The 12,850-nt window shown below is 31.9% G+C and overlaps 1 protein-coding gene and 2 non-coding genes across 6 annotated transcripts; 2 read left to right on the top strand and 1 right to left on the bottom strand.

Annotated features, from left to right (window-relative positions):
• Positions 1 to 148: 148 nt before the first annotated feature.
• LOC123711731 (THAP domain-containing protein 1) lies at positions 149 to 7,261 on the top strand. Of its 4 annotated transcripts, XM_045664458.1 has the most exons (9): positions 149 to 314; positions 587 to 770; positions 3,343 to 3,417; positions 3,704 to 3,832; positions 4,507 to 4,608; positions 4,836 to 4,967; positions 5,345 to 5,509; positions 5,798 to 5,935; positions 7,092 to 7,261. In XM_045664458.1, exons 1-9 carry the CDS (start codon positions 244 to 246, stop codon positions 7,188 to 7,190), a joined length of 1,095 nt encoding a protein of 364 aa, XP_045520414.1. In that variant the 5' UTR covers positions 149 to 243; the 3' UTR covers positions 7,191 to 7,261. The 4 variants fall into 4 exon arrangements, with proteins under 4 accessions (XP_045520414.1, XP_045520415.1, XP_045520418.1 ...); XM_045664459.1 differs by lacking the exon at positions 149 to 314 and having other exon boundaries at positions 375 to 770; XM_045664462.1 differs by lacking the exons at positions 149 to 314; positions 587 to 770 and adding an exon at positions 2,171 to 2,271.
• A 3,299-nt stretch (positions 7,262 to 10,560) lies between these two features.
• Positions 10,561 to 10,634, top strand: Trnat-agu. Its single transcript has one exon. It is a non-coding gene; the product is annotated as a tRNA-Thr (tRNA).
• A 370-nt stretch (positions 10,635 to 11,004) lies between these two features.
• Positions 11,005 to 11,078, bottom strand: Trnat-agu. Its single transcript has one exon. It is a non-coding gene; the product is annotated as a tRNA-Thr (tRNA).
• Between the last annotated feature and the right edge of the window lie 1,772 nt (positions 11,079 to 12,850).

Consider the following 12,850-nt stretch of genomic DNA (forward strand, 5'->3'; position numbering starts at 1 on the left):
CAGACCAAACACAAACAATCAGAATATTTCATAATTTTATGTATGTATGTATGTACACTTTTACTCCAATTTAATCAATGATCTCTTTCTTTTTTCCTGTAGCAACATTTCACACTTTTAAATAAAATCGCCATTTTGATAAGGGACAAGTGACATATGGCGTCGAAATAAAGAAACAAGTATTGTGTTTTGTTTTGAATTTTGTGCTTATCGTTATTCTATTTTGCTAAAAACTGAAAGAGGATGGTTAAGTGCAGTGCACCTTTGTGCGGCAATGCAACATATAAGAAAACTCCTGACATTACATTCCACCGGTTAGTTATTTGTGAGCTTTAATTATACTCCTATGATTATAGTGATAGTTATTGGCTAGATATATTAAATCCAGTCGTTTTAGACACGCCGCAGATTACGACTGACGAGTTTTTCTATTAACATTAAATATGTAGCTGATAAATTTAACACCCGGGACACTCTCTTTGACTTTTTATGTACTTGCATATTTTGAGGGGCCGTATTCAATTGTTTATTATTTTTAATAATGCGTTGGGACTTTAAATGTTTGCATACCATAACTATTGCGTAGATTTCCAAAGGATGAAATAATCAAACTTGCGTGGTTAACCAACATGAAGAAACAAGACTTGCAGCCCACATCATCCAGTGTGTTATGTTCCAAACATTTTGAAGATCACGTAATTGATAAAAGTGGATTTAGAACAGTACTTCATTCTGGAGCAGTTCCAACAATATTTGAGCTGTTGATAGAAGTAAGTACTTACCTTTATTTCTAATTAAGTTAACAAAAAGTACTGCATTTTATAAGTATCATTATCAGTATATTCAGAATTGGTTAGAAAAGAATAATTATGTCTAATTTCAATAAATATGAAATCAGTATTAATGACGGTAAGCAGGCTATGACGTACATTACGCTTAATAGAAGGGTGGGGGTGGGGGTGAAACGTCGAAATGAACGAAAATCTGAAGAAGTGGTTTAAAAAAAATTTAAATTGAACCCAACTTTCGTAAATTCGTAATTAATCCTATAAAAAACAATAAACATCAATCAAATCTAAAGAGGTGTGCGAAAATTCATCCCCTTCACCAAAACATCTTTTTTTGCAACAGCGAAATTGTAGCATACATGTAAACTAAATGACAGTGGAAGGTTAAGTCGTAGTACAATTCCAAAGCATGTCTCATCTATGTATATACTATAATGGAATATCAAAATACGACAGTAACTAACGAAACGTTTAAATAATAATCAATATAAAAAGTAATGCGCAATTTTTTTTCATTGTAAAAAAATAACTTGGACAATTATTATCTCTCATTAAAGACTGAATCCGGCCCATCGAATTGTATAAGTGTGCGTGAAATAAGTATGTGGAAGTGTTTGACACGTTTTTTTATCGACACGTTATTTGTTAGGTTGCTTCATTTCATAATGATTTACAGCAACATCCTTTAGTTTATTAAAATAAATTACTATTAAACTTAACAAAGCTTAACAAACTAAGTAAATCTTGATATTTTTAGGAACAAACAGTTCCTTCACAGCCTTAAACAGAAGGTCATCTAATGTTTTGTTTAATGACCTTTGTTACTTTCAGTATTGTTTGATGTATGTTGTTGTTTTTTTTAATATTAGTATATTTAACGTAAGGCATAGTTTATCGAATTAATTTCCGTGTATATTTTTAATATATATTTTACTCACTTATATTGAAACTTTTTACAATTCTATTATTTAAAATCGCTCCTTGTTGACCTTTTCTAGGGATACACATCACATTACTATTTAGGCATAGGTCCGGCAAGTTGTTCTATTTAGTGTAAAACTTGCAAGGATTTTCGACAATTTCTCTCTCTCTCTCTTTCAATTATTATAAAACTAGATAATATTATCATACAATAAATAATATTTAAAATGTACATTAGTTTATACATTATTACACAACAAAACTTACAAGTAACAATATTAAGACGTTTCGTTACTTTTTCTTTTTCGTAGATTTTAAGTGCTAGTTCAAGAGATGTATGATACATATAAGAGATCGATTTCTTCACATCAATACATAAAGGCACCTTCATATTTTATCCAGAAATTTAAGAATTGTGATCAATTCCTAAGTCCTATTTTTACACCACCGCTTGCTCTCCCAAAATAGATAGCGTAACACATTTCAAACAGTTTAGTTCGTTCTAAATCGTGAACATTCAATATTGTGCATTCCCTTTACATTATTTAATATTCACAACATGGTAAGTATTTTTAATAATAAGGAATTCTCAAGGAGGTTTTAATTCAATCCAAATCGGACGGTTCTAAAAGAAAGAGCTTTTGACGTCGGTTCTGAAATATGTTGTTAAAATACTTGTGCGATGATTAGCGAAAATCACAAAGAGAACAAGTTGCACGTAAATGAAAATGAATGTGTCGTAGTTCCTAGTAGTGAATCATTTTTGCGGTCTATTTGGACAAGGATAAAGGATTTCGAGAAACGGCGTGTGAGAGACTTAACATCTTTTTAATCTCCATTTTTTTCTTCCGACTCCGCATTCTACTTGGTCCTGTCAAAAGAGTTCAATCAGTGTCAACTCCATCCTTTATATTTTATTAAACAACAGGTTTTATTGTTGCTATTTGTCGTTCCTTGTTTCTTTCGTTCTAAACATGTCTTTTATCAGCATAACTGAGCTTATACTATGATCTATAGTACCAGCATTGTTTAATTATTTTACCCTGTCATGCTTTGATCGTACATTTTACAAGGCAAAGCTGTATTGTCCTTGCTTAGTTGATAAAATATGCAATGATGAATGATGAAAAACATACATTGCTTTTTCATTTCAAATATATACATTTTATTTAAATTGGATTATAGAAAAGGTAAACAAATTGACCGTTATTCAAGATTAAAGGGATTTTTTAAACTAATTAATTCTTAAAATGCCATGTCACGTAGTTGCGATCGGCTGTTTGAAATTCTAAGTTGACGCGTGATTTGCCCCGAATCGCGGTGATTATGTTTGATATTTGCTGATTCTAATCGTTATCCAGCTGATTTATCATTCGTTTCTTCATCTGTTTTAAACCTGTTAAATCGGATTACAACGCCTTTGTTAGTTACAGTACATTTAAAGACTCGAAATATCATGTACTATGTTGACTTTCATACCTACTGCATTCACACTTTTAATTTTCGGTAAACAAATGGCATTTTTATTGCAATCCGCCATTGTGAGTCTTGTCAAATATGACAATAGTCATATTTCAATAAGTACCATATTGCGTTTGTATTTATAGTGGATTAATTGTGAATTAATTAACAGGCTGATCAAGGTACGTCTAGTCAAGAGCTGCCTGTCGCTGGACCTGAGAGTTCTGTTCAGATCAAAGTGGAACCGGTAATTTTAATTTTGTTAAGTTTGAACCAAGTTAGCCCATTGGCTTAAGCGAGCGATTATCAACCATGAAATAGTATGTTTGATTCAAAAGTTTCTCCTTTTGTGAAGACAAACATCGTGAGGAAACACATTTTGACCCAAAAAACATTGTGGATTCCGTGCCATCTGCTTCTCTATAAAATATAAAAAAATTGCTTATAGATGTAATAGAACTAAACTAGTTAGAATTCATATTTTATGTAATTTTATTTTTAGCATTTAATGCCTTATAAATATTTTGTTTTAGCTATCAGAATCGGAATGTTCTTTGCTTTCGGAAAAAGATAAACCGGTAAATCCAGATGGATGCAATAATGATGTTTTAGTGAAACAGGAACCAGGGGCAAATGGAGATGAAAATGCAGGGAAACCTTCGGTATGTACCTAAATATTGTAAATTACCATACCATCGATACACTTTACCATTACCATACATTACCATTTTTACTTTTACCATATTGAACATTACCGCTATTGTTACATACAAAGGAAGCTGGCGTAAAAGTCACCTAGGATTGCTTTTTAGTATACCTATGTATAAACGTTTTGTATGTTATTATTTTTATGACAGATAAATGACATTAGACTGTAGATATACCAGCTTTTAATGACGTTTTCGAAATAAGTGTGATGGCGTGGTTTTACTAAATGCTATTTAAGGAGCTTTAAAGTAACTAAATAAAATGTAAAATACGTTTTTTTAATGTTAAAAGATAGAAAATGAAAAATGATGGGTGTTTGGCCTATGAACCAGTTCTATTTTCACCCCATTTTTTAATATCCGAGGTAGAAGTGCACATGCCCCCAATGCACAAATAGCAGGGGTAATGTGGGTGTCTACCCATACCAGATCTTTGCTAATCAGAGACTGGGTGAGCTATTCTCTAAAACCACTTCGGTTCTATATGGCCGCGTTAGACAGGGTCCGAAGTCGCTCTCACCACGTTATTCTATAACAATCGCCTAACATCGATTCCTGTTGACTTAAATTCGACATATCTATAACTGCTGGCATTAATTTGACAACGTTATTAAATATATATTTTATAGGATGAATGGCAGGAACGGGAGCAAGCGTTATTAAAGAGAATTGAAGAGTTGGAAAAGATTAAAACGGAGAGGACTGAGGATGGACTTCGATTGGAATTAAAAGTAAGTTTTCGAATGTATTTTTTTCTCAATTAATTTTTATTCTGGTAACGTCATATAATTTTCTAAAGATGTTTTGATTCAATTATTAGATGTTCTACAGTTCTGCAATTATTAACGCTTGTATTATGAATTGATTGTTTAGGATTAAAACCCCGCGACAAAAACCTTAATAATGCAACTGAAGTCCATGTTATAAAATTATATTTTGTTAATTCTCTAAAATTCAGGTTCGCGAAGAGGAGATTGACTTGCTAAAGAGTAGAGTGAAGAATTTAGAAACAGAGTTGCAGGCGGCGCTTTCAAAGCCCGCTGGAAAGAACCAGGAAATCATTCAGAACATAAAACAGCAGCACGAGGAGGTGATTCTCTTTTCTTTTTAGTTTGAAAGGAATTTATTTGAATTAATTAAAATTCGTTTATTTATATACATTTTAAAAGATTGTTTAAAAACGCGCTTTTTGTTCAGTTCAGTCAGTCGGGTCAGATCATAAAATCGAAATCGTCTAATTACACTATTTTAAGATATTGTTGGTCTGTACTTTATATAATACTAATAAATTAAGACATACATTAAATCCGTTACATTGACTATGGATACCAATATTGTGTGCGGGGATGGTTAGCTTTAGTGTGATTATTGAAGGGTCTTAATACAGTTATTATATAGGAGATAAAGTACAGTTCGTTTTACTTTGATATATTTAAATCTATCTTCTTATTATCGTTAATTCCATAGCTCCTAAGCAAGGCGCGCGGCATGATCTTTGACAAAACAAAAATGGTGAAGAACCAAGAGTTGCAGATCGAGGCTTTAAATAGCCAGGTGCAATCGCTGAAGGATATCAACAACATCACCAAGGATCTTCTAAATATTAGGAATTCTGAAGTAAAGGCTATGGAGGTGAGATCTGACGCTTTAAGGTTTTGTCTTGCGTCACCCGCAACAGGCAAATTATATATGGAAATGATGATGCAAATAAGTTGGCATACAAGTAGTTTTAATTTCATACATGGCAGAATTCGTACGCAAAAAGTAGTTAAGTAACGTGCTAATATTAATTGTATATGACGTTAACGAGTCATTCTTCTCGCAAGGGGTTGTCAAGGGCCATGGTGGTTGATGAGAAAAGCTCTAAACAGCAAAGAAGATTAAGAAAGGAAAATAATTTATTTGTACTTCTTCTCCCAGGATCGTCTAGAAGCAATGGAGGCCCGATACAAAGCGGAGAAGGAGCGTCACTCGTTAGTTTTGCAGAGGGCACAGACCTCTTCCGGGCTCAATGATGACCTCAAGAAGGAGTATGAGACACAACTTGCGATTTTTAAGGTAATCTTGCAACTGCATTTTTTGGAGAAATATTCTTTATGTTGCTTATATTCTTTGTGCGATGTATTTGTTTTGTTAATAAATTGTAATTCTGTAAACCAAAGTATACCTAGTATGAGTTGGATTTCACATAAAGTAGTTGTATATTTATTATGTTTAATCTTTCGCCCATACTAGATTATTGTATTTTTTTAATTAAAAAAACAACTATTTATTTGAAAAGGGTTGTGACAAAATTTATACATCGCTAAATCCCTCAATAGACAACAATCATTCCATGGTACATGTTTATTATTGTACATTCAATGAAGTTGTAGGATTAATCATATTAATAATAATATTTTCATCATCACCAATAAATAATCATGATATTGAGATCTAATTCAGAACAGTCATACTAAGTAATGGCTTATACCTTAAAAATTATAACAAATAAAACCGTTGTAACGGATATAAATAAGGATTTATAACATAATTTATATGTCGCAGTAAAGTAGTTAAATCAGAGAGTTAATTGAATCCCTAGACGGTTCATTAAAAATCGATATTCAATCAAGTCACTTAAGTTCCGTCAGACAAGTGAGTGAACGAAACGTAACGTTTAACGAGTTTCCTAAACGTTCCTAGGCAACAAGACTAACCTAACCTAAACATTAACAATAAAGCAAAACACGGAATATTCAAGCTCTCAGTCCTTCACGATCACACCGAAATAACAATAACGAATGAAATAATCATGGCGGAGTTTTTGTTTTACCATCTTGTTTTACATTGTTAATCAATACGCTGGCTTTCGGTCAGACTGATAGTTAAACGTTTTCGACGCTGCTTTATTTAAATCAAAATGCTAGAGCTTGATTGAATATAGACATTTAATTAACTGTCTAGAGATTCAATTACGTCTCTGATTTAACTACTTTACTGCGACATATCTAACACTGGTATAATTCACATCATCGAATTTCGAATTTCGAAGTTCGAATCATCGAACAAATAGTAAAATAAATGCAGAATACAAAAGTTTTAGTTGTACTTCGATATTTGTAATATTTGCAAATCGCGAATAAATTCATGTTACAAAAAAATAATGTTTGATTCGATACCCGGTCAAACTACACACCAACACGTCTTAAATATGAATTATGTATTTTTTCAGGAATTACGTGTGAAGTATGAACAAAGGGTCCAAGCGTTGGTATCGGAAAATCAACAGCTCAAGGACTTGAGGAAGATGACTACGAATACGACCAGCTAATTATTATTTTGATAATTTAATTAAAAGACTGCGTTCAAAGGTTATTTTAACAATAAATTGATTTTTAAATATATTTTCTTTTATTGGTTTGCAAACTCAATTTACATTAATATAATAAATCGAAATGGTTCAACAGAAAAATTTGATTAGAGGCAATCTGAGCCCGCTACCAGTTAAAGGCTCGCGGAAGCGTTTTCGGCCTTTGGATACGGCTTTTAGGAGGAGTAGAGACTCTTAGGCAGTGGGTTCAACTGCACGGGCGCTAAGATTTAAGTTAACGCTTTAGTAGTACCGGTGACTCCCAGAGCTGGTGTTTTCCTCGCTCAACGAATTAGTATCGCAATACAGCATTTGCTGACAGCGTTAAAGATACAGGGACCAAACATTTTTTAATTTCCCCATTTTTAATTATTATCTCTATGATTTAGAATTAATAGATTATTTAGAAGTATTAGAAATTAGTTTTTGTCTTTTAAGAAACAAAAAAGAAAACGTTGAAAAATATCGACAGTTAAAAAAAAAAAAAAAAATGGAAAAAAATTGTAATATATTTATTTAGTATTTTTAATATTCACAAGAGAAGCTATCAAAGATTAACTTGATTGAGTATTGGCAATTGGCAATACCGTGACAGAATTCCTGAGCGCTCTATACTTTTTGGTTTTTTAATCTGTGTAGGGGAAATTTTTATACAATTATGTCGTAATTGATGTATTGCTTGATGGATGGCTTGCTGTGACGCGAAGCTGCCAAGCACAACTTTTACCTCGAGTTGAGCGACGCGAAAGCTTTTTATTCTAGCACATTTCCACATTTGCACAAGTGTCACCATAGAATTTCCTGACTTCAGGGTTATGTTGTTATGTTGCTGCCCTAGTCTAGTCTATAAATATTGGATTTGTAGAGCTTCTTCTAAAAGTATAATTTCCAGCGTCTTCAATGAAGGGTTTACTCAAAAACGGCCCTTCAACCTTAGTTCATAATTGCCACACAAGGTCATCTGGTCCCAAACCACACGAGAAAGCAAACTAATTAAGTAGACTTGAGCCTAATCGTCATATATAAATGAGTTTGTTTCATTTTGTAGTTAAAGAGTTACCGTTTGCTATTATTAACTTCTGTGAATTGAGGGAATTTTTTATACCAGATTACTTAAGATTCGTCGAGTCAGTCCTTCTACACGGAGTATGAGGTAGACACGGTCTTGTGTTCATTAATCATTATTGTTAATCTGAGTAGGTGATCAGCCTTCTGTGTACGACATACTGACTGAGTTATATTTGTTTACGGTAAGGTTATTGATAAGTTTACTTCTTATGTTTCATTTAAGTAAACTTGTGCACGAAAAAGAGATATCTAGTTGAGATACCATAAGCCCAGGGCTAATAGTTCTGTGACTTCGTAATCTTAACTTATACATTTTGTATATACTATATAACAACGCATTTTTGTGTTATTAATGGTGTTATGAATTAATCTCTTCTTGAGTCGTGCTCTTCGACCTCTAAGACCTGTAAGGGCCTTTATTTAATCGGTCCAGCTTGTAGGGGAACGGCCTCGAAATCTGATTCATGTCCAAAAAAACTCAGGATATATGTATGTGTATGTGTCAGGTAACAAAGTGTCGACAGACGACTTTTTACCTGTAACCGTCTTCGCATAGAGACGTTTGTTTTCTTCTTTAAGTAATAATATTTATTTTAAATTTACAATATTAATAGTGTAATTCAACTCTTTATTGCGATGTCGTAATTACAATCAGTCTCAATGTGTATTTTGTGCTTACTGTCATAATTATAATCCTTTATTACATTTAAGAAAAAAGCCAAAGCTGTCTCTCAGTCTAACGTGTTATCGATCTTATTAGACGTTGAGGTTCCAAGTACTAATTGTGTTCCCAACAGCCTCCGGCTATCCACAATTTAATTCAAGTTCAAACGTCTCCCACCCTTAAACATCGATTAACTTATTCAACAAATGATTTGTATTTAAGAGCAATTAACTGGGAGTTCTAGGTTAACTAAAATTTTGATTATTAACAAAGAGCAATAAGTGACTAAGACTTTCTTAAGTATATATTATATTGGATTTTACATTTCTATAACTTTGATGTTTTTAGCAACCTAAACCTAAATATGCTATCATAGCCGAAATTAAATTTTAGGTGCATATATTTTCTAAAGGAATGCTCACCCATATTCTAGAAATTTGATATATATACTACAATAATATTAGAGAAGAGATTTATTTATAGAACTTCAGTGTCTCAGAACTTCCCTATGGCAGCAAAATAATTTGATGTTCTGTTCCATTTCGGGATAGGCCAACATAGAATTGAGTGGCCCATGAGTTAACGCAAATTTTTCCTCTTTATAATCTTAGTATAGATGTAATACATATATGGTATCGTGTCTGTTTTGTTGATGTCTTCTGTAAAACACTTAACGCTATTATCAATAGCTTCCGCAGAGTATGCTTATAGATTTTTTAAAATATTTTTTTATTTTTCTTTTTCATATTGATCCGTAACTTTAAACTGTAAAAAGTGTAAAAAACTCTATAGCGTTGTTTATCAGGGATAATGCAGGATTCCGTGAAAGCATTTTTGAAATCGGTGCATTAGTTTTGGACCCGATTCACTGCAAAACACAACGACTCCTTCCTATTTGTAATGATAGTGTAGATGTATCAATAACATAAATTAAGCTGATAACCGCACAAAAATACACATAGTGCAAACTTATCCAAGGCTATTAATAGCGTTCGTTTCTTCAAATATTTTTAAAAGTAATAACTTCAAATCCCAGCTGTCAAACAGAAAATTGAAAGAACTCCGTTAATTGACAGTTTATTTGATCGAGTAACCGCAAAGGAAATTGTTTTCAGTAATTCATCGAAGTCGTAATCCTACGGGATCCTGGATTTAGTATGTTTGTGGTTTTTATTAGGGTCGTGTTTTTGATGGGAACGAATGGGAAGCAATCTATAAACGTCAATATAGAGATGGGACTTTGGTTCCTAGTAAATAAAAATCCAATATGTTAATCCGAAAAAATATACCACGTTCCATTATTAAAGACGGTTATTTTATTACGAAAATCTTGAATAATATTTATAAGAAACTATGCTATTTATAATTCCAGCTTTGTCTTATAATAACATTGTTTATTTAACAGAGATGTATAATCGGGATAACAACACCATATTGTTGTTATTGTTTTGATATTGTTTCAAGACTTGGTATTATTATATTAGAGTAAAGTTTAAATGATAAAATCTATAATTGTGGGCCATTTGATATGTGATTGTTATATAATGGTGTAAAAAGATAATGACGATTATCTGTCCTAATTTCGAATCTGTACACATCGGCGCCATGGCTTAGTTGGTTAAAGCGCCTGTCTAGTAAACAGGAGATCCCGAGTTCGAATCTCGGTGGTGCCTAGTTTTTTTCTTATATCTTATTTTTTTCTCTTGTTATAATTAATACATAATTTGTGAGTTTTAGACATATTTAAACAATATTTATACATTGTTTTTTCGTAAGAGATATATTCCATTTATTATTTACTATGCAATGAACATTAAATAATATTTATTTATAATATTATTAAACAAGTATACTAAAAATAACATATATCGTGATATAAGTTAAAATTTAAACAGCAAGGTTATGTAAACACATTCTTAGTATCAATCTAGCATAAATGGCTTCTGTTGTGTCTAGACAATTTAAAGTTAATGTTATTTATGTATATTTTTTTAAATAATTATTAACGTAATAATATAGAAAATTAAAAAAAGTGTAAAAACTAGGCACCACCGAGATTCGAACTCGGGATCTCCTGTTTACTAGACAGGCGCTTTAACCAACTAAGCCATGGCGCCGATGAACGAATTTCGTAAAATTGCGTATATAATATTGCGAGAAGAATAGAAACCCCCAAGATCGATGCACACCAGATTTTACATAGTATATTTATATTTATACTACTTTTAATTACTAACCCTTATTAGAAATATTATTCTATTAATATTGAAGTTTTGATAATATGTACGACTCATATTTAGTTAATGTTCTACAATTCAAGCGTTATTAAATTACATATTAATATTTGTTTATATGTATGTTGTAAATCTACAACTTAAATATCAATTGTTCGCATTGTTTCAGGTACAATAAGTAAGTTGTGAGTAAAAAGAATGAAAAGAAATTGGGAAATAGATATGACTAAATAAATAAACTTGCCCAAAATCGAAGTTGCTATATAAATACAACACACTCTTTTTTCCCTTAAATTTAAAACGCCTGCTAAAAACTTCGAGCAAAGTTTATATCACGTTGAAAATAAATCGAGTGATAGAAGTTTATCTTTCCCTTTACCGCAGCACTTAGGTACGTAATAACGGGATCAATGTTTCGGGCAACCATTAATAATGCAATGTAGATAATCCTCGAACACGTTTCATACATGACAGGCTTCTGTAATGTGACCGTAATTTCAGTTTTACGTGGAATTATCTTTAATAGCGTAATAGATATCTGTATATAGATCGCTTAATACTTTATCTTTATCGTATATATAAATGTGGAACTCATTTTGTTATTTCAAATGCTTAATAAATATATCTTCATCAATGTTACTACTTAACGCGAACAAGTCATTGTATACCTATAGTTTATTACGCTCCTACCTATTAATACAATTTTAACTATTTATTTATAATTTGAATTGGTTAGAGAGATCAAATATTGTTTTTCTGATTACGACTTCGTAGTAAACTTAAAATTTTAATAACATATTTAATTCAATATTTTATTATGGAAAACGTATTTATTGGACCCAAACATGGTCACACTACGAATGTGTGATTTAAACACAAAACCTCTATCTATTGTTTTTGTTCTGCATGCTTCATCAGCTTTGAATGGTTACTTATATAAAAAATAATTAAATTTGATGGCTAGTGATTTATGAACAATTTAAAATTTTGTGTTTACACCTGATCAATACTCTTACTATGAAATTTATATTATGTCGTGGAAAGTATACTGGGTCAAAGACATATGTTTTAAGTCACTGTAGGTAATGGGAAAGTAATTGGCTTTCTTATATATTTTTGAAGTGAAACTTCTTTATCGTTACATTTTTGGGTTACTCGACACATTTTTCTGTTACGTGCCATCTTTTTCTTGCCACCACCACGGTTGATTCGAAGAGATTCGAAACCATACATAACAAAATATAAAATAACGATAACAAAGAATAATATAAAATAATAATAATTCTATTACAATTAATGAAATTCTGTAATAATCTTTCTAAAAGTTGCATAGGTCAGTTTTAAAAAAATAAGGTCATAAAGAAGTTTCACTTCTTAGATGAGTACACTAGTACACGCACACATTTTTATTTTTGTATGTGGTGAACTTGACGCGGGAACTGTGGAGCTTGGTCTAATCCCTCTACTATTCAGAGGGGTAGCGTGACCCTACCCACTAAAAACACCTCAGCCCTATAGATAGGCCCTCGGGATTCGCCATGCAGGGTAGAATATCCAAGGAAAAAGGAATGTTGAATTACTGACCACTTGTAATTTCCATCCTTGGCCTAGAATGTATTCTTACATTTTCCTTTCTATAGTTCGATGCCCACTTC

Source organism: Pieris brassicae, chromosome 7 (genome assembly GCF_905147105.1).
Source record: "Pieris brassicae chromosome 7, ilPieBrab1.1, whole genome shotgun sequence".
NCBI classification, from domain to species: domain Eukaryota; kingdom Metazoa; phylum Arthropoda; class Insecta; order Lepidoptera; family Pieridae; genus Pieris; species Pieris brassicae.

Bases quoted from the DNA above. Each gene is read 5' to 3' on its own strand.
- LOC123711731 (XM_045664458.1), top strand. From the start codon at position 244: ATGGTTAAGTGCAGTGCACCTTTGTGCGGCAATGCAACATATAAGAAA. The intron at 3,833-4,506 runs GTATGTACCTAA...TATATTTTATAG, and splicing joins AAAATGCAGGGAAACCTTCG to GATGAATGGCAGGAACGGGA. The intron at 5,510-5,797 runs GTGAGATCTGAC...TTCTTCTCCCAG, and splicing joins CTGAAGTAAAGGCTATGGAG to GATCGTCTAGAAGCAATGGA.